General features: G+C 29.1%; 1 protein-coding gene across 1 annotated transcript in view; it reads right to left on the bottom strand.

The window, feature by feature from the left end:
* Positions 1-23,815, bottom strand: part of LOC100200635 (DDB1- and CUL4-associated factor 11) — a 57,122-nt gene extending 33,307 nt beyond the window's left edge. The window contains exons 1-5 of the mRNA XM_065816782.1: positions 23,662-23,815; positions 23,064-23,228; positions 6,318-6,448; positions 3,620-3,651; positions 2,138-2,221 (exon numbers count right to left, since the gene is read on the bottom strand). Of these exons, the coding sequence (XP_065672854.1) occupies positions 2,138-2,221; positions 3,620-3,651; positions 6,318-6,448; positions 23,064-23,161 (345 nt within the window). The 5' untranslated portion in view covers positions 23,162-23,228; positions 23,662-23,815. The remainder of the gene's footprint in view (positions 1-2,137; positions 2,222-3,619; positions 3,652-6,317; positions 6,449-23,063; positions 23,229-23,661) is intronic.
* Positions 23,816-25,452: the final 1,637 nt, after the last annotated feature.

Raw genomic sequence — 25,452 nt, 5'->3', positions numbered from 1 at the left:
AGATTTCAAGTTGTTAAAAGATTTCAAGTTGTTAAAAGATTTCAAGTTGTTAAAAGATTTCAAGTTGTTAAAAGATTTCAAGTTGTTAAAAGATTTCAAGTTGTTAAAAGATTTCAAGTTGTTAAAAGATTTCAAGTTGTTAAAAGATTTCAAGTTGTTAAAAGATTTCAAGTTGTTAAAAGATTTCAAGTTGTTAAAAGATTTCAAGTTGTTAAAAGATTTCAAGTTGTTAAAAGATTTCAAGTTGTTAAAAGATTTCAAGTTGTTAAAAGATTTCAAGTTGTTAAAAGATTTCAAGTTGTTAAAAGATTTCAAGTTGTTAAAAGATTTCAAGTTGTTAAAAGATTTCAAGTTGTTAAAAGATTTCAAGTTGTTAAAAGATTTCAAGTTGTTAAAAGATTTCAAGTTGTTAAAAGATTTCAAGTTGTTAAAAGATTTCAAGTTGTTAAAAGATTTCAAGTTGTTAAAAGATTTCAAGTTGTTAAAAGATTTCAAGTTGTTAAAAGATTTCAAGTTGTTAAAAGATTTCAAGTTGTTAAAAGATTTCAAGTTGTTAAAAGATTTCAAGTTGTTAAAAGATTTCAAGTTGTTAAAAGATTTCAAGTTGTTAAAAGATTTCAAGTTGTTAAAAGATTTCAAGTTGTTAAAAGATTTCAAGTTGTTAAAAGATTTCAAGTTGTTAAAAGATTTCAAGTTGTTAAAAGATTTCAAGTTGTTAAAAGATTTCAAGTTGTTAAAAGATTTCAAGTTGTTAAAAGATTTCAAGTTGTTAAAAGATTTCAAGTTGTTAAAAGATTTCAAGTTGTTAAAAGATTTCAAGTTGTTAAAAGATTTCAAGTTGTTAAAAGATTTCAAGTTGTTAAAAGATTTCAAGTTGTTAAAAGATTTCAAGTTGTTAAAAGATTTCAAGTTGTTAAAAGATTTCAAGTTGTTAAAAGATTTCAAGTTGTTAAAAGATTTCAAGTTGTTAAAAGATTTCAAGTTGTTAAAAGATTTCAAGTTGTTAAAAGATTTCAAGTTGTTAAAAGATTTCAAGTTGTTAAAAGATTTCAAGTTGTTAAAAGATTTCAAGTTGTTAAAAGATTTCAAGTTGTTAAAAGATTTCAAGTTGTTAAAAGATTTCAAGTTGTTAAAAGATTTCAAGTTGTTAAAAGATTTCAAGTTGTTAAAAGATTTCAAGTTGTTAAAAGATTTCAAGTTGTTAAAAGATTTCAAGTTGTTAAAAGATTTCAAGTTGTTAAAAGATTTCAAGTTGTTAAAAGATTTCAAGTTGTTAAAAGATTTCAAGTTGTTAAAAGATTTCAAGTTGTTAAAAGATTTCAAGTTGTTAAAAGATTTCAAGTTGTTGTCAAAATGTTAAAATGCTTTAGAGATTCCAAGACTTAGATTCTTTAACTTTTCTGCTTTTTATTAACTTTTTCTCTTTTATTCAAATCTTTAGTTTTTTTTTGCCTACTGTGAGTAAACTTTTATGATTCGAAATGTACTTTATCATTAGCCAACAGTTAGGGCAAAAGTTGAATTTAACACAATTATAGAAATTATTTTTCATACTGGAAATCTTACAAAAAAAGTTATAATTGTTAATTATCATGTCGCCATATTAACACTAATAGGGCTTTGTGAACATATTATTGTAATAATTGTATATGCACAAATAGTTGTATGCCTCTGTTTTAGACCTTAAAACCTTTAAAATTACTTTATAAATAGTACTGAAATTTGTATAAAACTCTCCTATATTAGAATTTTAATACTACTTCTATAAAATCCTGTATATCTCACTCTTTTTTTGTTTGTTTTAGTATATATTGTTTTAACTTCTCCATTCTTGATTTTAAAAATTACTTCTTTACTTTTCTAGGTTGATCAAAAAAAAAAAAAAATACAATCATTCAATAGTTCAAATAAAACTTGAAAATAAAATTTAAAAAATGATTTTTTCAAATTTCTTTTAAAGCACCCAACTTTTTGATTACATTAGGTTTATTTTTTTATCTTAGGTTTATTGTTCTTTATTAAACAGTAAAAAAAAGTAAAAATTTATGATCTAATGGCAACTTTTTTTTTTTTAATGAGTTGTTGATAAACTAAAAAACTTGGAAAACAACTTATTAGTAAATAAAATCAAATTTACCTGAAAAACTCTTTGCAAAATATTTTGTGGACGTTCAATATAAACACCAGAGTCATTTGAAACAATTTCTTTTAATGTGCTGTTCTAAAAAATTTTATTTTTGTTTTAAGGAAACCCTCTAGATGATGTCATTAAAAATTATACTATATATAATTATACTATATGTGTATTTGGTTACCTATTTATATTAAATTTATTACATTACTATCTAATTATATACCTTATAATAACTAAATATGTGTATATATTATCTCATAACCCTTCTGATGAGACAAGGGTTTAAAGACCTTGACACTTTTTATGAGACCTTTTGAAAACTTGGGTTGTATATATTTATGTAAGAGAATTACCACTCCTAAAATCAACTGTGATGGGCATCCAGATAACAATACAAAAATTCTTACTTAACTTCCTTTTAGTGTTAATGTTAGTGCATGCATAGTTTAAAGATACTTTGTCAAGGACACTTTGATTGTACTATGCTGCATTAAAATTACATTAGATTGCCAAACAATGCTTCAATCAAAAATAAATTGCATTTTGCTAACAATTGTGCAGGTTTACAATTCTGTCAATTATTTGAAAACTTTGTGTCTAATTGGTTTTGAAAGAAAGTTAGAAAGTTTCATACTTTCATGCGAAACAGAGCAACTTACCAATAGGAAATATTCATCAAGACTTGATAATTATAATTCTTGCCCCATGGCCGAAGAATTCACACAATTTAAATACCATCAAAAGCTGTTGAATAAAATTAAAAGCAAAAGTTATCTAACAGAACCCAACCTTGCTAGCAGGTCTAATAAAGTCGAGGTGTCAAAAAATAATGCCCAATTATTGTGAGTCTATTGTTCCCTCAATGCTTTGAAGAATAGAGACTCTTTTAAGACATAAAGGAGTCTATATAAAGTACTAAAACATATTTTATACTGTGACTTCTTAATTCTTTTATGTTCGCATATCTTATATATATACATATATATATATATATATATATATATATATATATATATATATATATATATATATATATATATATATATATATATATATGTATATATATATATATATATGTATATATATATATATATGTATATATATATATATGCATATATATATATATATACATATATATATATATATTTATATATATATATATATATTTATATATATATATATATTTATATATATATATATTTATATATATATATATTTATATATATATATATTTATATATCTTTATATGTTTATATATATATATATATATTTAAATTTTTACATATATATATATATAAATATATATATATATATTTTATATATATATATATATATATATATATATATATATATATATATATATATATAAATGTTAGATAAGCATATGCTAACTAGCTTTGCTTTAAGCAAAACTAGTAAAAATTGTTGACGTATATAAAATCTATTCGATGTGAATTTAATTTTAATTTTTTTATAAACACTTACATCAATAACACTTGTATCAGGGGGACATTCATCTATAATAAATAAAATTGTATTAGTAGGACATTCATCCAAAGTAAATGTCCCCTGATATAAGTAAAAATGTATCAGGGGACATTCATCTAAAATAATACAAAAGCATTGTAAAACAAAATCACAAATAAACATTGCAATACTCAACTGTAACATGAAGTTTATTATAATATTTAGTCTAATCACTTATTGTTATTTTAATATTTTAGTGGTTGCAGTTTGTACATGTTTGTTATTATAATATTTTAGTGTTTGCAGTTTGTACATGTTTGCTATTATATTATTTTAGTGTTTGCAGTTTGTATATGTTCTTTTTATTTTATCAATAAAATACCTAATCATTATGTGTAGTGACAAATACAACAAAAAATTAAGCATTATACATAAAATTAGTCCATATAAGGAACAATTTGTAACAATTACTAGTGAAAAGGTGAAATAACTTCATAGCAGCCGTGGTGATTTAAGTTCTTTCTTAGAATCAAGAGTTCTGACATTCGATGTCAGCTCTGACCAGATAAACGAAATGTGTATAGGAAGGTTGCACAAGTTAAGCATGTTAACATTGCACTGTTTTTTGCAGACAAAATATTATAATATTTATACTTATTTTTGCAGGTTATAATAACTTAGTCTTTCCTTTTAAAGAATATAAATGAATAGCTCATTTAGGAAACCAGTTTCCTAAGATGAGATTTTTTTAATGGAACTCAAAAAAACTCAAAATAACAAAAAAATAATCACAAAAAAAAAATTAAATAAAATTATATCTTTATAGACTATAATAAAGTAAAAATACATAAAAACCATTTAAAAAAACATTAATAAATCTTTCCTATCAAAATTTTTTGAAAAAACTTTCGCTCTTAAAATACCAAAATAAAGCACCGTCGATAACTTTATAAAAATATAATAGATAAAATTAATTTTGAAAAAACACACTTTTCTTAATAAAAAGCTGCATCTTATCTTGAACGTTTAAAATCGTATCACCTTAAGCAGCTTACCAAGTACTATCATAAATTAAATAGCATAACAACAGCTAATGTATTATATCATACAACCCATAGAATTAGCAATAGATAAGCATAAAATAATGAGTATATAATAAATTTTTGATGATCTTCTTTCGCTCTCACGTAATTACAAAATATTAAATAACAAAAAATTAAAGCGGGGATGGTAAATTTTTTTAACAATAAAACAATGAAAAGATATTGACTATACAACCAAGAAATTAAAACAAATAACACCCCCAAACTTGTATGAATATACTTAACCAAAAAAATTCTCAAAAAAATCAGTAGTCTACCCGTAAAAGAGGTTATATCATCTTAGGAACCTGCTTAACTTATGCAGTCTTCACCTATATACAAACTGCTTCTATGACTACTGAGCAGCCATTCTTACTTAATGAAAATTTCCAAAAGATAATTAATTGTTGACTTCATTAAAAACAAGTATAAAAACATCCCTGAGCAAAGACAACTTTGCATGATAAAGTTTATCAACTACTGTGAGATTTTAAAAGAAGTTAATTAATTTTGATCTATTTGTTTACTAGTTTATGATTTATTCACTAGTTTGTTACTTCTAGTTGCAATATTTTTCATTCTAAGCGGTATCTTAATTTAATTAACAAATTTAATAACAAAGTATTTTCTAGCAAAATAAATTAAAAGCAATTTTTACACTAGATAAGACTTATTTTTGTTTAAACGCAACTTTAATTCAAACTAATTCAAAGTTATCCAATCAAAATTAAAGTTAATTTTGCATAAAGTTGCATAACTTAACACGCAAAGAATACGCTACAAAAATATTTAGTTTTAAAGTTTTTTAATACTTTTAAAATGTTAAAAATAGATGTAGAAGATTAACCACAAAAAATAGTAAAAACTAAATTATTTTTTGAACTATTCTAAAAAAATAAATTAAGAATAACTGGTTAAACAAAAAATACATATTTTTGCCCCCCCCCCCCCCACCTCCTTCCTACTTGCGTATCTATAGAAATTGCTTAATCTTGATATCGCTTTAAATAAAATTAAAATATAAAAAAGTGGTATTGCATTTTTCATATTCTATTCAAGAAATCTTGTTAAAATTATTTTTAGTTAGGGGCTTATATTATGTGTTAACAACATCCCCAAACGGCACATCTAGTTTTTTTTTTGGAATCAAAGCCTGTATAGACACGTATTCATCATCATCCAGGCGTAAACCAAAATCATGTGTATATTACGAGCAGTTTTACTTGAGTATAACACGTGTTTTTGAGGTTTTAAAGTCAAACTTAAATGTCACATGGTTTAATCAGTAATTTCACATTTCTTACAGAAAGTTATTATAATATAATACTACACTTCAGTAATGGTTAAACCATCAGTATTTTAACTGGTATTATATTTTTATATATATATATATATATATATATATATATATATATATATATATATATATATATATATATATATATATATATATATATATATATACATATATATACACTAAAAGCAATTGAGTCATACATTCTGTATGAGGTAATTATGAGTTTGAGATACTAAATTTGAGATACTTTGATCAACTAAATATTTTATTTTCAAAATTTCCTTTAAATTATATACCTTTAATAAAATACTAAATACCAATTACTAAACGCAAATACTTGGCAAAGGAGATTTATTTCCTCTTTTCTCTACAGAATCTTCGTTATCATTGCTGGTGTTGCTATCAGAATTTCTCAAACTAACAGAATATCCACCAGAATAACCATCTCGCATTAATGTGACTTGTCCACTTAAACCAAATCAGAAACAGTTATGTGTGTGTATATATATATATATATATATATATATATATATATATATATATATATATATATATATATATATATATATATATATATATATATATATATATATATACATACATATATATATATATATATATATATATATATATATATATATATATATATATATATATATACATATATATATATATATATATATATATATATATATAGAACCCTTAGATGTTGTCCGAAAGTTTTTTCGATATTTTGTTGACAAAAAGTAAAAATTAAAATGCAAGACCGGAATTTTTTTTTTTTAATAATGATAGACTGCCTGCCCCAACCAAACCCTCAGTCGATGTAGCAGCACTCCCTTGCGGGTCAGGCTATTTGTCAGTCGATGTAGCAGCACTCCCTTGCGAGTCAGGCTATTTGTCAGTCGATGTAGCAGCACTCCCTTGCGAGTCAGGCTATTTGTCAGTCGATGTAGCAGCACTCCCTTGCGAGTCAGGCTATAAGATAGTCGATGTAGCAACACTCCGCGCATGATTTACAGTAAAAAAAATAAAAATAAAAACATTTTATTAAAAAAAATAAAAATAAAAACATTGTTTATATTGTTAAAAACATTCAGAATGTTTTAAAAACATTCAGAATGTTTTTAAAAACATTCCGGTCAATTAAATTTGCGTTTTTGTGGTTTTTTTAAAAAACGATTAATTTGTAATTAAATTAATGGTTTTTACTTTCGTCCAACACGGAAATGTTGGACGAAAGTTAAAAGTAATTAAAAGTGACGTATATGTTGGCGTAAGAATCACTTTTTTCCTTCCGCTCTTCCTAAAGCCAACAAACTATAGAACTATATATATATATATATATATATATATATATATATATATATATATTAGGGATATGACTTTTTTGCAACCTACTAGGCCTGTATCGTAATTCAATGAACTTTTATGTAAAAAGAACGAATAGATGTTTCATTTTGACATATTTTGAAAAAAGGTCACCCCAAAACCAAAAAATCGAATTTTCAATAGGTACACTTTTGTACAGTAAATGAATATTAAAGGCTGAAGATGTTGTAAGAGTCATACTCCTGTTGTTATTTTATTTATTTATGCAACATGTACTGTGATATAACAAAAAACATTATGTGATATATAATTATACAAGTATTACAAAATTAACAGTATCAAAGCGTCTAGTACAACAATATACATAACTGTCTGTGTCTATAGGCCTACTGTGTTTAGTACATGGGTCACATGATGCTCACGTCTCATAAAGAGTCTAGCGCTTATTACTTAGAATGAATCGAAGTTGCAGTTTGTCTTTCTTTCTGCAGGAAGCATACAGGTCTTGCATCACCTTGATTGCACGTTCAGCTATCTGATTACTTCGTGGTATGTCGATGACGGATGGCTCTTTCTTCCAGTGATTTTTGAATGACTGCAATGCCTTTTTGTAAGGCTTCAATACATCAGATAAATTCTTGAAGTCATTGTCATTGTACTTTTGACTACTAAACCAATGTTCTGCCCACTCATATGAAATGAACCTGCAAACCTTCTCCAAATTCTTTCTCGCTTCAGGCATAAGAATGAACGCCAGAATGGCGAGAATGGCTCTTGAGTTCCATCTGGCATTGCTCATATTAGGAATGTTCTGAAAGTGAATCAGAGGGAAGTTTCTTTGTTCTTCATAGAACCTAAACACTCTTGTTAAATGGTACAAAAACTTCATATCGTCTCTCCACCCTGATTTATCAAGAATTTCTACAGTTCCATTCACAAACTTATCCTTCAGTTCATCATACTTATTCAACAGTTCAGACACAAATGGGTATTCAATGTTTGGAGATTTGGTATCACCCCCAAGTTCTTCGTCCATCACCAGACGGAGAATCCTGTCTAGTACGTGATGCTGACAACCGATAAATTGTGGTATTGTGACACCCTTTAATTTAAACATACGTTGCAACTTCACAACAACTCCATTTCTCTTCCCAGTATTGACGTTTGTTGTATCAGTAATGATCATCTTAATTGAATTCCACAAATTGTATTCATCAATAAGTTTGGCAATTTTTTCAGCAACAGTTTCAGCTTTGCCATCTTTTAAACGCAGTGCATCAAGTTTCACATCAGTTCTTTCATTCTGAAGTACAACTACCTGATATTCCTTATCATCTATTCGTTTGCCGTCAAAGTGTAAGGACCACTGTTCCATTTTAAGTTGTTGTATCATTTCTTTTTTTAATTTACCTGCCTCTTTGAATATGGACTTGTAAATTGCTGATTGACTTGGAGTTGGAATATCAATACCTTGTTGTGATAATACATTGCATATTTTAGCAGCTTTCTTTGTGGAAACTCCACTTGATGTAACCATACTTACAGCAAATTTACTTTTGTAGTGCTTTCTAGTTTTTTTCTGAGTGTCCTCATCATCGTCTTTATCACCGTCGTCGTCTTCATCATCTTCACTCTTACTTTTGCAGTTTTCAGATTCAGTACCACTGTCTGTGGTAGACAGGACTTGTGATGTGGAAGGTATTGCTGTTCCAGACTGGACTTTCCTTCTCTTGGAAGGGTGAATGGTTTCTTTACTTGCCACTTGTCCTGTTGAGTACCCCACCTGTCCTTTACTTTCTTTTTGTAGGTGGTATAGACGTTTATCTTCCGAGGATAACCACTGGCCATTCACTTTCGTGATGTCAAATAATGCATTGAGAACATCATATTTTCCACGCTTGACACATTCATCATAGACCTTCAGCACCTTCATAAGCTTTGCTCTTATCACTTGATCAGACACACGTGGAAAATTCAGTTTATTGTCCCACAATTTTGTAATTTCCTTAGAAATTTGGTCTATTCGTTCTTTTCTTCCTTTAACATATGCTCCGAGAAACTGGTATCTTCCTACGATCTGCAATTGAAGTGGTATTCTGGATTTTTCATCGAGTGAATGTTCTTCTACAGCCACGCTTCCTCTTCTTCTGTGTGACTCTTGAAATCTCACCAAATTTTTAGTCCAAGTCTTCTTGTTCTTTGTTACTGTGGTATGACTTTTCTTGTGAGACATCATATAATATTGTTACGACTTTACGGATAGCTGAGCGTAAATATCCGTTTAATAAAGTCATTTAATTAATAAAATACTTTAACTGTATAGTAATCCAATTATAGTTCGATAATCCAGTCAATGTTGATAACAGTTCGATAATCCAGTCCGTATCCTAACGATAATGCTACAACTACTTATACTTCGTACACTTACAGCGTCTTTAGTTCGCTACAGTAGTTCCTTATTAGCTCAGTTACACGCAGAGTACTTCATAGAACTATTCACATTATCAACACTGAGCTCTGACAGCAGCTCGCTTATATAATTATTTAGAGCTTCCAGAATGTTCTACTAAGTTCTATAATCTTCTACAGTCTGTTACAGTCGTCTATATCACCGTGGTAACACAATGATGTCATCACATAACAATTCCAAGTATTTGCCGGCACACGGCCGTTTCGTTGCCATGGTAACGTGTGGCGTTATATTTATAAATTCATAACAAAACAATGAAATAAATAGAATTAAGCTGAGAATTAAGCTTAAGATTAAAACATCGGTCAAAAATGAATGTATAAAAATGGTAAATCAAATTTTTATTTTGGGGGTGACCTTTTTTTGTTGCAGAAAGCTATTTGGGCCTTTTTTCATGATTTTAGGTAAAAGTTCATCGATTTATGATACAGGAAACATTTTATTTGAAAAAAAATTAAAAAGTCATATCCCTAATATATATATTTGTATATATATATATATATATATATATATATATATATATATATATATATATATATATATATATATATATATATATTTGTATATATATATATATATATATATATATATATATATATATATATATATATATATATATATATATATATATATATATATATATATATATATATATATATATATATATATATATATATATATATATATGTATATATCTTTTTTTTCAAAAATTATGACCATGTAAATTTTAAAAACCCCACAATTTGAGGGGGCTGTAAACTTTGCAGGGTTATAAAAACTGAACACTGAGAGATTATTGCATGAAATTTGAAATTTGTAATTGAATATAAATTTAAACAAAAATAGTAGAAAAAATTATTTATTAACTCATTGCTCCCACGTTAAGGGCTGGATGGGCCCTAAAATTAGGGTTTTTTGTTCCAATGCTTCAATCAAAATAATTCTTAACAAAAGAATTGCATGAACATACAAAAGTTTATAGTTTGCACAATGCCTGTAAGTGTCAAAACTCAAACATCTAAAAATCCAGTGTATGCCTCTGCAGGCCTTGTTATGAGATTTCGCTGCGTAACGAAAACGCGTAACGCATTTTAAAGTAACTTAACTCAGCAAGTATAATTTGTATTGTTAGAAGTTATATTGCATCACTAGCGTCACCATGTCCCTGATAGTACTGCGCTCAACTCGTTTCTCCTATATAATTTTTAACAGATCATAAGTTTGTAAATAGTTTTACAGGCAGTATCATATTTTTGTTACTTTTGTGTACTTTAGCCTATCCTATTTTGTCCCTCTTGAACAAATTTTAATACACAACATGTATTAAAGTGTTCCCAAGGTATTGTTTTCTTAATAAAAAATTTTTATTTTTCATTTTGGATGACAATTTATACTCGCGACACTCTTTTTAAGTTTATCTTTACAAACCATTTACTATATATTTACGTCATTACAAAGAATGGAAGGCTTTTATCTATGCTGATAGTACACATTTTTATTATCATTATATTTGTTAACTGGTGGTATTTTAAAAACGCACAAATTTGTAATGAAATTCAAAAATAAAGATTTTTAAACATGGTAGGCGTAAGGCCCAATATAAAGCAGTTTAAAATTTTCAGAATAGTTAGATTCTTTTGATCTCATACAGTTCACCCTATTCAAACACTGGCTTACCTACTTCAAAAACTGGCTAAAGATGCTTGTAAGGTTAACTAAGCTTCACAACCAACCATTATTATTGTTAACCTCCCACCATCATGTAGGAGAGCTTCACATTACTGTAGCCATAAAACCTCCGGGCCAAAGAATCAACTATTTAAATCTCTGAAGCAGAGCTGGGATGGTGTTGATGTAAACAATCAGACGGTGGTTTTGCAATTCATTTACCCGAATATTAAGGGCACCTGGTTAGAAAAGCGGACTCTTTTGGCGCTTAAAACATGCCTGAACCTGATGAACCATAAAAACATGCCTGAACCTGATGAACCATAAAAAGTTAAGTAATAGTAAGTTGGGGTAGTGGTGTAGTGGTAAGTTAAGGATAAAATTATATTACTTTAACATAACTTTTTACGCAAAAACAAAATTTCTAATTAAATTTTAAAATTATTTACATTTAGATTTTTGAGAAGCTCAGAGGTTATAGTGAACTTGCGGAACTTGTAATTGTACTTCTTGAAAAAATCAGACCATTAGATAAAAATTAACAAAAACAGAGCAATTTCAAAGATATTTTGCTACATGAAATTGAAGTTGATTTTCCCTAAAATTAGACAGGATCTTATTCTGAGTAAAAAAATAGTCAAAGAGATCAATAGAATGGCTGACTACATTTCTCTCTTTTGGACAATGCAGTTTTTGACAATTTCTGATTCTACAATAGAAATAGCACTTTGATTTTAGTTTGTCAAAACTTAATGTAATAATTTGTTAGCAGTGTCATTTTAAACTTTGCTTTTGTATTAATTTTGGTTAATTATTGATTCTATTGATCGTAGTTTGCCTACAGATAAGACTCTCAGACATTTTGGATACAATGAGTTTCAAAGCTTGTAAAATCTTTCAAAGATGTTAACAACTTGTAAAATCTTTCAAAGATGTTAACAATCAGAACTCACAACAAAATTATAAATCCATTAACCATAGTTTAAGAAATTTATTTCTCAAAACAAGAAATATATTTCTTGTTTTTAGAAAATATTTCTTAATAAGAAATTCTATATTGCTGTGCTTGCAGTAAATTTATTCTAAATAATATAGTGTGTGATGAGCAATGGGAAGCGTCAGAATCTACTCCAAATAAAGTGTTCTTGAAAATACTTTTAACAAAAAAAAATTTTTTTAATTTCATACAAATATGAACTCTATGCCACTCATTAGGCACTCTGCATAAAAATCAGTTGTTAAAAAAATTATGGGATAGGCTAGTGTACTCACAGTAACCACTTGCGCTAAAAATCAAAACTGTGTGTTAAAAGTTAGTTTAACACATAAATTTGCAGCAGCCTGGTAAATTATTACTTTTTTAAAAAATATGATATACTACATTCACTTTGCAGGCATAGAAAATAGCATAAACAGTAATAAATTATGAAACTTTTTACTATGAAAGTTTTATATATAGACAATCGCCAAAAAAAATTTAAAAACCTATACTCTTTCTTATGACATAACTTTAGCTATTTGAGTGTGATGCTTTTATAGTTTAAAAGGAGAGCTAAAAAAACACAAGTTATATTATATTGCAAAAATAAAAAGTAAAAAAGGTGAAAGAAGAAGTGTATGTACACATGAAACAAAGATACATTAACTTCTTTATCTCTGATTTAGATAAGTTGTGGGCCTTAACACCTGCAGAGTCACTGACACTAGAGGTCTTTAATTATTTAAAAATTACTAAGCACAGATTGTGCTCAGTACACTATTTAATAACTCAAGCAATTGCCTCATTACTATTAATAAACTCTACGCTGTAACAAAGGGCTGCAAATGTAGCCTCGACAATGCACACCAACAGTACAAACAGGGACACCATCCATGCGCAACATAGCACTGTTAGTACTCTGATATTTTACAGCTGTTGATGGAATCAACCTCTCTGAGAGCTACCACAGAGTTCAGAAAACCTGACTACCAGCTGGCCTTAGAATGATAAAACTGAGTTTTAGAGATGTACCCTAATTAGGAGATAAAAGAATGAGTTGTCTAGTCATAAAAACAGAGACACAAGCTAAACTCATGCATTGAGTCAAGAAGATCCTGCATTCAACATCTTAAACATAGCATTAAAATACAACTGTATATATATATATATATATATATAGCCCTTGGAATTAAGTTTGGCATTCGGCAATGCCAACCTGATTGCCGACCTGACTGTGGTTGTGTCAGAATTCTAGAACTTAATTTTTTTGCTATTTGAAATAAACTAAAAAGGCAAATCGAATGTTATATTTAAATTCTATATAAAATAACTAATTAAAAACAGAAAAAGGAACATTTTATTTAAATTCTTATTAAACTAATTAAAATAAAAAATGTAAAACTCATTTTTAAGTTTTAAACAAAGTAATTTAAAAAACTCAACAGCAAAGCAAACGTTTTATTTACACTCTAAATAAAAGAATAAAAAATAAAGCTGAATATAGAATCTTTTATTAATATTCCAAATAAAATTAAAAAAAATGTTTTAACTAACTTCTAAATAAAATATTACAAAAAGCCAACACAATATATATATATATATATATATATATATATATATATATATATATATATATATATATATATATATATATATATATATATATATATATATATATATATATATATATATATATATATATATATATATATATATATATATATATATATATATATATATATATATATATATATATATATATATATATATATATATATATATATATATATAGAAGCTGGTGCCTTTAACAAACCATTTAACAAATATCCATGATAATTTTGCAGTATAAAGATTTTAGAGATTTCGACCATTCTATTGGTGATACATTTTTTAAAACAGATTTACTATACAAATAGCTTTTATTGAATTTGCTCCAGCTTGATGATTATTCTGTATACATTTTATTATCTATGTAACATGCGAGCTCACATTTTCAATATTAAAATCATTAGCTAAAGGATTTAACATATGAGCAGCACACCCATAAGAGCCATAAGTAATTATTCAGATACCTCCTTCAGATGACTATACTTGTCACATTGATTTCATATAAGCTGCATTGTCAGTCACAAAGCTTTTAACTGTTTACTTTTTAATGTTTAAAAAATCCATAACAAATGTAACTTATTTAATGCATGCAACTTTTATTATATAAATACATATATATTTTTTAATCATTAGATTTACTGTAATTATCTCTTTTATTTAAAAGGCACCTTAAAGTAGTAAGCGCCCGGGGCTATGGTCGGGACCAGGTTTGATAACACATAGCCACGACCGCGGCCGGGTTTATGACCAGGGCTGCATTAATATTGATAGATCCTATACAAATGTTATCTTTAACTAAAATTAATGATACTAGTTATAATTAAAAACAATACTTTTATAGGATCTATCAATATTAATGCTGCCCTGGTCATAAACCTGGCCAGGGTTGCATTAAAATTGATAGATCCTATAAAATAGTGTTTTTAAATAAAATTCATGTCATAAATTTTAATTAAAAATAACATTTTTATAGGATCTATCAATATTAACGCAGCCCTGATCATAAACCCGGCCCCGGTCATGGCTATGTGTTATCAAACCTACCCCTGACCCTGGCCCCAGTAACTTACTACCTTAAAGCACTGTGAAAATTACTGAGAGTTAAATGAATAGAACAGCTAATATTTAAATCAAAATGAAAATCAAAATAATAGTAAACACACATATTAAATGCTTATGTCTTGATTCAAATAGTTAGTCTATATAATATATTAAATGATATATATATCATATATTATATATATAATATAATATAATATATTTTATATATTTAATATAATATAATATATTTTGTATATATTCAAATAATTATTGTATATATATATACAATAATTATTTGAATATATACAAAATGTATTATATTATATATAGATAGATATATTTTATTATATTACATATAGATATATATATAATATATTATTATATATATACAACAACTATTAGAATATATACATGACATATTATATTTTATATAGATATGTATGTATATATATATATATATATATATATATATATATATATATATATATATATATATTTATTTATTTATTTATTTATTATATTATATATAGATATATTATTATATTTAGACAATAACTATTCAAAGCCAGATCAGGTTATCCTGTCAGATCCAGTCAAAACCAGTCAGATCAGGTTATCCTATCAAAACCAGTCAAAACCAGTCAGATCCAGTCAAAACCAGTCAAAACCAGTCAGATCAGGTTATCCTGCTACTGGTAACATGTAACCCAGTACAATCTGCTTCATGTCCTGCTGCCTTGTAGGATACGCCTTTTTAGGCAAAGGCTAGGAGATGCCAACTCCAATTTAAAACACCCCCTGCCTTGGGGCTCTTGGTTGAGTAAAGGCAAGAGATGGTGTCTCAATAAAAATACTCATCTTGGGCAGATGTTAAATGCACCCGGCTACTATCTTGTAGAAGGCCTCCTAGGCAAAGACTTAAGGGGTAAACAGATTCTATCTGTTGACCAGCCTCGCATCCCTTCTTCATCTATTAGACTGGCGGAGATGTAATTTTAATACATTGTTTCCAGTTTAGGATGTTGAATGCTGGATCTTCTTGACTCAATGCACGGGTTTTGCTTGTGTCTCTGTTTTTATGACTAGGCAACTTATTCTATTATCTCCTAATGAGGGTACAGCTCTAAAACTCAGTTTTATGGTTCTGAGGCCGGCTGGTAGTCAGGTTTCCCAAACTCTGTGGTAGCTCTCAGAGAGGCTAATTCCGTCAACAGCTGAAAAATATCCAAGTATTAACAGTGCCATGTTGCGCATGGATGGTGTCCCTGTTTGTACTTTTGGTGTGCATTGCGGAGGCCACATTTGGAGTCCTTTGTTACGGCTTAGGGTTTATTAGTAGTAATGAGGCAATTGCTTGGGCTATTAAACAGTGTTCTGAGTACTATCTATGCTTTGAGTCAAGTTCTTCAATCTAATTTAAAAATGAATAAAGTACCAAAAACTATAAAACACAAAAAACCATCATCATCACCAAGTTCTCTAAACCTATCATCCACTAATATTTGTGGTCTCCGAAGTAACTTTTCTTCTGTTGAGTCTTATCTCTTGCAAAGTTCACCAGACCTATTTGCTCTTTGTGAGACTAATTTAAGTTTGGCTGTCTCATCTTGTGATCTTAGTGTTGACGGTTATCTTCCTCTAATTCATAAAGACTCCAATAGTCACATGCTTGACCTAGGCATTTACATTCGTAAGAATTCACCGATTTGTCGTGAAACTAGGTTTGAATCCACAGACTATTCTTTCATGTGCTTTCGTTTAGCACCATTTCACTCTATTGCCTTTCTCTTTGTTCTATATCGCTTTCCTTCTTCTCAAGACTGCACTCTTTTTGACGTTATTTCTGATCATATTGACCAAGCCCTCTCTCTTTATCCATCAGCTAATATAGTTGTTGTTGGTGACTTTAATGCTCACCACTCTGAATCGCTTGGCTCTAGTGTCACTGACTCTGCAGGCATTAAAGCCCACAACTTTTGCCTTTCTCAATCCCTAACTCAAATAGTCAACTTTCCGACTCGCTTTCCTAACAACCCTAATCATCTACCTTCTCTAGTCAACTTATGTCTTGTTTCTGATCCTAGTCAGTGCTCAGTTTCTCCACATTTAACCTTAGGTTCTTCTGATCACAGTTTGATCTCTCTAAAACTAATATCTCATTCTTCTTCATCACCTGAATCCCCCTATTATCGAACCTCTTACAACTACAGTAAAGCTGACTGGGATTCTTTCTGTGATTTTCTTCGTGATGGCCCTTGGGTAGAAATCTTTTGTCTTCCTGTCGACAAATGTGCTTCTTATATAACTTCGTGGATTCAGGCTGGCATGGAGTCTTTTATTCCCTCTCGACGATTCCAGGTCAAGCCTCACTCTCCTCCATGGTTTTCCTCACACTGTGCTGCTGCGATTGCCAATCAAAACCGTTACTTCCACATTTATCAGCAAAACAATTCTCCAGAAAACAGACGTCTGTTTATTACTGTTAGAAACAATTGTAAAAAGGTTTTAATTAACACCGAAACCCGCTATTCTCAGGTCATGAAATCTCGTATCTCATCTCAAAAATTAGGCTCTTGTGACTTTTGGAGGATCTTTAACAATATCAATAATAAGGGCAAATCTATAATTCCACCTCCCTTGTATGGTTCAGACTTTGTCACCTCACCTAAAGACAAAGCCAAATTGTTTGCTAAAAACTTTTCATCAATATCATCTCTTGATTCCATTAGTTGCGTTCTACCTGATATTACCAACAAACAGGTTGATCCATTGCTTGACATTCATATCACTCCAGCATCTGTATCTAAAGTGATTTCCTGCCTAGACTCTTCTACAGCTTGTGGCCCGGACAACATACCTATTATTGTCTTGCAGAAGTCTTCTCTAAGGCTGTCGCCTATACTCTCAAAACTATTCAACAAGTGCTTATCAGAGCCTTGTTTTCCAGCCTGCTGGAAAGAGGCATCTGTCCCTATCTTCAAAAATTCAGGAGAGCGATCTGATTCGTCTAACTACCGTCCCATAAGTCTTCTTCCTATCATAAGCAAGATTTTTGAATCTTTAATTAACAAACACTTAATTTCTCATCTTGAATCTAATAACTTACTTTCTGACCATCAATGGATTTCAATCTTCTCGTTCTACAGCTGATTTGCTAACAGTAATAACTGACAGGTTTTATCGTGCATTAGATAAAGGTGGAGAGGTTAAGGCCATCGCTCTTGACATTTCAAAAGCTTTTGATAAAGTTTGGCATGCTGGTCTTCTCCATAAGCTTTCTTCTTATGGTGTATCCGGCAACATCTTTAAAATTATTGAATCCTTCCTTTCCAATCGTAGTATAAAAGTTGTCCTCGATGGACAATACTCTTCTTCTTATTCTGTAACTTCAGGGGTTCCTCAAGGTTCTATCCTTGGCCCTATACTCTTTTTAATTTACATTAACGATCTTCCAGATATTCTCACATCTAAGGTGGCATTGTTTGCTGATGATACTACCATTTATTCTTGTCGTGATAAGAAACCAACACCCTCTGATTGCTTGGAGGAGGCATTTGAGCTTGAAAAGGATCTCACTTCTGCTACAGCATGGGGCTCACAGTGGCTGGTGAACTTTAATTCAGATAAAACTCAATTTTTTTCAGCCAATCGTTACCGCAACAATTTAGATCTTCCTAATTTATGAACGGTGATGTACTCGATGAGTCACCTACTCTTCATCTTCTAGGATTAACTCTTACTTCCAATCTTTCTTGGAAACCATATATCAAATCAGTTGCAAAATTAGCATCTGCTAAGGTTGCATCTCTTTATCGAGCTCGTCACTTTCTTACTTCGGATTCTATTCTCTATCTCTATAAATCTCAAATCCGGCCTTGTATAGAATACTGTTGCCATATCTGGGGCGGATCTTCTAATGATGCCCTTTCTCTTTTAGACAAGGTGCAAAAACGCATTGTAAACATAGTTGGACCTGCTCTTGCAGCCAACCTCCAACCATTATCACATCGTCTTAATGTTGCTTCTCTTTCTCTTTTCTACAAATACTATAATGGGCACTGCTCTAAAGAGCTAGCGTCTCTTGTGCCATCTACTAAAATTCATTCTCGTGTTACTTGTCATTCAATTAAGTCTCATCCTTTTTCTGTAACTGTTCCTAAGTGCTCCAAAAACGCTTATTCGTCTAGTTTTTTAGCTCAAACATCAGTTCTTTGGAATTCGCTTCCTTCATCTTGCTTTCCTGATTCATTTAATTTGCAATCCTTTAAGTCGTCCGTCAATCGTTATCTTGCTCTACGATCTTTATCTCTTCTCTTTCAGTAACTTCCAACTTTAATTAGTGGCTGCTTGCAGCCTTATTGGAAGCAAAGATGTTTAAAAAAAAAAAAAAAAAAAATACAGGACATAACATTAAATAAGCCTAATTACTTTAATTTTAATTTTGCTAATTAAAATTTATTATTATACACTATTTGTAAATATTGATTAAAATTTGTTTGTATCTTAAAAATTTAATTACTACTAAAATTAAAATTACTAAAATATAGTTACAATTTTCAATAAATATTTACAACTAAGGAAGTATTTGCAACTTGAGCATTTATTAGAATTTTAAACAAAATAGTTTATTTTAGCATAACTAAAGTAGCATATGTTTACGTCCATCACAAAATTCATGTATTCAAAGAAATGCCTTTTACAACAAGACGCTATTTTAAAACAACTCATTATCTTTGGATAAAACTCAAGGTGAACACAAACAAAGTGATATCTAAAAATCATTGCCATAGCACCTGTTTTAACTGGGAGGGAAGGGGGAGGCTGCTAAAAGAACACATAATTTTGCTAACTAATATTGCTAATAATTTAATAATTAAGGTGCAATCTATATAATTATAAAAATTTTCATCAAAATCTGCTTTTTTAAAGATTAATTTTAATAGATTTTAACATAGTTAATTTAGTGGATTTTAACTTAGTTCTTGGAGTATGGAGTAAAGATAAAAACCTTTTTAAAGGCACTTAAAAATGTTGGTTTTTCATGAGGTCTTTATTAATGCTGGCATTTTCACTCGTACATTAGATTAGTTTATCTAGATTTTTTACGCTCACCATTTTCAACAAATATGAATTTGAGTTTGATATATTGAGTAACCAAATTAACACATGTTAACCGCAATAATGCCATAACAATAATAAAAAAAATATGTATATATTTAAATGTTAAATTATTAATTTGATGAAGTGACTTTTCCAGGAGTCTCTATGCTGACTTTATCACATCAAAATACCATCTTTAAATGTATTTAAAGTTGGAGTGTTTACAGTGTGCTGTGTGAGAGAGTTCCAATGGACCGCAACTGTTTGTGAAAAAGTTTGATCTCTCCTCACATCCTCTTACAAATTGATGGTTAAGCTGCTTGTCATGGCTGCGCAGATTATACACCTCATGCCCAATTAGTTGGTGCTGTGGGACCAAAAAATAAACTTTGTCAATGTTGTTGAAAATCTTGAACTGTTGGATTATATCTCTATGTAAAAGACGTTCTTTGAGGGTGGTAAGTTTAAGTATCTGCAGACGCTTTATTTTATCAAAATGGCTGTTGGATGATATTGTCTTAGTGACGCAGTCTTGAATATCCCAAGTAACTTAATGTCTGCTTCTAGATACGGGGACCAGACTTGAATGGCGAATTCTAGATGTGGCCGGATATATGTTATATAGAGTGTGCACCAAAAAGTTAAGTTTCCACTGCGAAAAGCATTTTTGAGCCTTCCTAACATGCGATTGGCTGTGGATGCTGCTTTTTCAACTTGCGCTCCATTTTTCAGGTCGTTTGAGATGAGAATTCCAAGGTCACTTTCAATAGTTGTAGCTGCAATTGGGTGGCTCATACCATCGACGGTTTCCATGGAGTACTCATGTCATAAGCTTTTCTAAGGACAACCTGCATGCATCTCTTTATATTTATCTATGTTAAAGTGCATGTAACGCGTTATCAATGTCTGCCTGAAGCACTGTAATGTCCGATGCTGACTTTATGATCCCAATAATTCTGCTATCATCAGCGTATAGTAATATCTTGTGAAAGATACTATCAGGAAGATCGTTTATAAACAAAATGAAAAGTAGTGGCCCTAAGACAGAACCTTGAGGAACTCCACTTGTGACATTCTTCCACTCAGAAACATGTTCTCCTAGGATAACATGTTGCTTACGAACTTTTAGCTACATTTTGATCCAAAGTAGCAGTTTGTTGTGAATGTCGTATGCTTTCAGTTTATGTAGGAGACATTTGTGCAGGACTTTATCGAATACCTTAGCAAAATTGGTGTAGATAATATCAGCACTGCAAACTTGGTGTGTAGCCTCAGTAAGTATATTGGGAGCTTCAAAGAGGTTAGTTAAACATCCCTTTTTACGAAGAAAACCATGTTGATGCTTGTAGATTAGATTGTTTTCCACGCAATGCACCATAATATGTTTGTGAACTTTTCTTTCTATTACTTTGCACGGTATTGAGGTGAGGGAGACTAATCGATAATTGTGCGCCTTAAGCTTGCTCCCTTTCTTAAAGATAGGAGTAATGTTAAATGATATATAGATGATAAACAAATACTTGTCACTAATTCAACAATATTATTAACATTACACAAACATAATACTCTATGGACAAAGCTAATAAAGATACCATTTACAATTTTAAGGTCACAGTTTAATTTGAACCCTTGAGATGGCATTTTTGCAGTGTGTTTTAAAACTATATGTATCAGTTATGTAATTACCAAGTAGACACAAAAAATGTTTAAGATATCTAGAAAAACATTGATATATATTTTAATACTTGTTTACACATCTCATAGACTACATGCCATAAACACATCCTGTACCTACTGGTATGTAATCAACATAACTTGTATATAATGTTTATAATCAACATATCTTGTAAATAATTTTACCTAAATACTATTGTTAAACGCCATTAAGAAGCATAACTTTTATGATACTATAAAAACTCTCGGCAACTAGCATCATAAGAGCTAAGCAAATCTTAAAACCTTAGAATGTTATTTAAAAATAACATTTTAAGGTTTGATATATATATATATATATATATATATATATATATATATATATATATATATATATATATATATATATATACATATATATATATATATATATATATATATATATATATATATATATATATATATATATATATATATATATATATATATATATATATTAGTTTAAAGGTACCAAGTGAAAGCCACATACAAGTTACACATTGTATGAAAAATAAGATTTGTATAAAAAACACTTTTACAAAAAAAAGATTATGTACATATTCTGGTAAAGCTACAGTTAAGTGGTCTAAAATAATTTAATTTTTTGCTTGTTGCGTTAATTGAAATAATAAAAGCAAAAAACATTGCTGCCCCATACCAAACCCTTAGTCGATGTTGCAGCACAGTCTTATAGCAGCAGGCTATAAAGCTGTGCTGCAACATCAATATAGCAACACTCCCTTGTAGCAGCAGACTATAAGATAGTCAATGTAGCAGCACTCCCCTTTCGCAGCTGGCTTTAAGATAATCAATGTATGTACTGAAGCCAATAATATTTCTTATAATTATATTAAAAAGTCACCACTTTGAGCAAGTCTCCCCACACAAAAGCGCAACAAACAAAAAATAAAATTATTTTAGACCGCTTAACTGTAGTTTTGCCCATATTTTTAAGTAAGAAAATAAGGTCACTGTTATTAAACACCCTGTAAAATAGATTAAAAAATAAACAATAGAACTTCCTTATCAGAAAAAAAAACACTAAAAAAAAGTTTGATTGAATTATATAAACTTGTTATATGGAGTGTTATATAGAGTTATATGAACTTGATTAATAAATTATACAAATTAAGGAGTTAATGTTAACAATAACTATGAAAACACAATAAAAAAAAGATATATATTACAAATACCTTTGCAATAAAAACGACAGTATGCTGGCTAAATCAGAGCCAGGCTCAGTAATTTCATCATTACTTTCACTTGAATCATTTGAATTATCTTCTTCCATTTTATATTATATCATTTTATATATTTTTAAAAACTGTGTACAATTTTAAATAAATACCAAATTCAACCTAAAACAAACAACGCATTTTATATTTCTATTAACCAGAAAATATAAAAAATTTAAAATAACATTAAAAACTTGCACAATAATCCTAAGTTGCTCATATAGTTAAAAACTAGTCAGTTTTGTGACACCATAATTAAAAAAATTAAAACAAAGAAAGAATATATATATATATATATATATATATATATATATATATATATATATATATATATATATATATATATATATATATATATATATATATATATATATATATATATATATATATATATATATATATATATATATATATATATATATATATATATATATATATATATATATATATATATATATATATATATATATATATATATATATATATATATATATATATATATATATATATATATATATATATATATATATATATATATATATATATATATACATACGAGGATAAACTTTTTTTGGGTTAATATTCAAGGATTCACTAATATTTCCACCTTTTCCTGGAACTTGCTTTTTTTTATGTTGTTGTTTTTTTCGCTCAAATCAAGCAAAATAATTTTTCAATCGCGCTTTTAAGCGAGCGAGCATTTGGTGTGCGAGTTTTTCTGAAGTTTACTATCGACCAAGCGAGTTTTGCGATGTTAATACAAAGTTCCAAGAAAAGGTGTAATTGTTAGTGAATCCTTAAAATTAACTAAAATAAATTTAATTCTCATTTTATACACACAACAAAAAGGAAAGTTCTGATAGAATTAACAACAATAAATAAGGAATACTTTTATATTGTCTTTTCCACATTTGTTTTAAAATCTCCAAAATTTTAAAAAATTTTGTATAATTTCCGGAATTTTCTCGAAAGTTTCCCGAAAAATCAAGCAACCATTGTAAAATACAAACTATAATTTAGGTTGCAATTTATATAATTATAATAACAATAATAATAATAATAACAATAATAATTACAATAAATGCGGTAGTTATGTAGTGGTAAAGCGCTCGCTTCATAAGCAAGAGGCTCGGAGTTCGATCTCCACCACGTCCCTGGTAGTACCGCGCTCAACTTGTTTTTCCACGCAGCGACCTTGTTCGTTAAGGTTCGTGTTTCGGAGTCTCTTGTCTTATGGTTTATCGCAAGTAATTTTTGATTAATTTAAGTTTACTAAAACTTTTTTCACATGTTAAAACTGTCACTGGAAGAGTAAGAAAAATCCTGAGTGAAACTTTAATGTTCGGATACGCATCTGTTAAAGAGTACGAGTGTATGAATTGCAATATTTCAATTGGATTAGCACATTCCGAACTTTCCATCTTAGCTTTTGCCTGAAACTTGAAACTCTCAATCTCAACATGCAGTACTAAAGAATCCAAATCATTTTTGTACTTCTGGGCTAGGTTAAATGCTTTTTGCTTATGTTCTTCAACAGAGTTAAGGGAGATTTGTTTTCCAGTGAGAAATAGAAAGTCAGATGATACTTTGCCACAAATTGCTATTGCATTTGTGTGATAATGCTGTCAAACAACACAGTTGCGATGAATGACAAGATCTTGTTCTGGTTTGATTAAAATACCATCATCATTAGCCTCATCAAACATCACACGCTTGACTTTTCTCCTGCGTTTAATTGGAAAGTAAATTGTTTTTGCTGTCTGTTTGGCAGATTCTATAATGTCTTTCACTTCTCTTTCTCTGAGATACTGGATGGCTGAGACTAGCCCATTCATTCTTTTTGAGGCTTGATATCAATTGATATTTTTTTGGCTTTTATTGCATGATTTTCTCTGTCAATTAATGTAAGAATTTTAGTCCACAGGTTCAACTAACAAAGAAATTTAAGATGTAACAATTTGAGTAGGTCTTTCGCAACAACAACAGTTTCATGGTTTAAAGTTGTTTTTGTACTTATGTCTTGTAAAACGCTATAAACTTCCACAACTTGATTGTTTAGGAAGCAACTGCTTTTTTTTTTGACAATCATCTTGTTTCACAGTGACCCTTTAATGAAATTGGGAGTTCTTTCGTCAGATTTTCCCATCTTAATGTAGAACTGGAGAAAAATGTGAATATTTTTTAAACAGATCCAAAGAATGTAACCAAAAGAGGTGAGACTTCAGCAGCATGAACGCCAATCAAACTAAGAGTATGGGCTGCACATGGTACAAATGCTAGTCTATTGATATTAATAATTTGTGCTTGAATTCCTTTGTATTTTCCAGCCATATTTGCTCCATTGTCA

The sequence above is a fragment of the Hydra vulgaris genome, chromosome 13 (assembly GCF_038396675.1).
Source record: "Hydra vulgaris chromosome 13, alternate assembly HydraT2T_AEP".
NCBI lineage: Eukaryota > Metazoa > Cnidaria > Hydrozoa > Anthoathecata > Hydridae > Hydra > Hydra vulgaris.
Note: the sequence above shows the minus strand (reverse complement) of the source record. Positions and strands in the feature narration are given on the sequence as shown.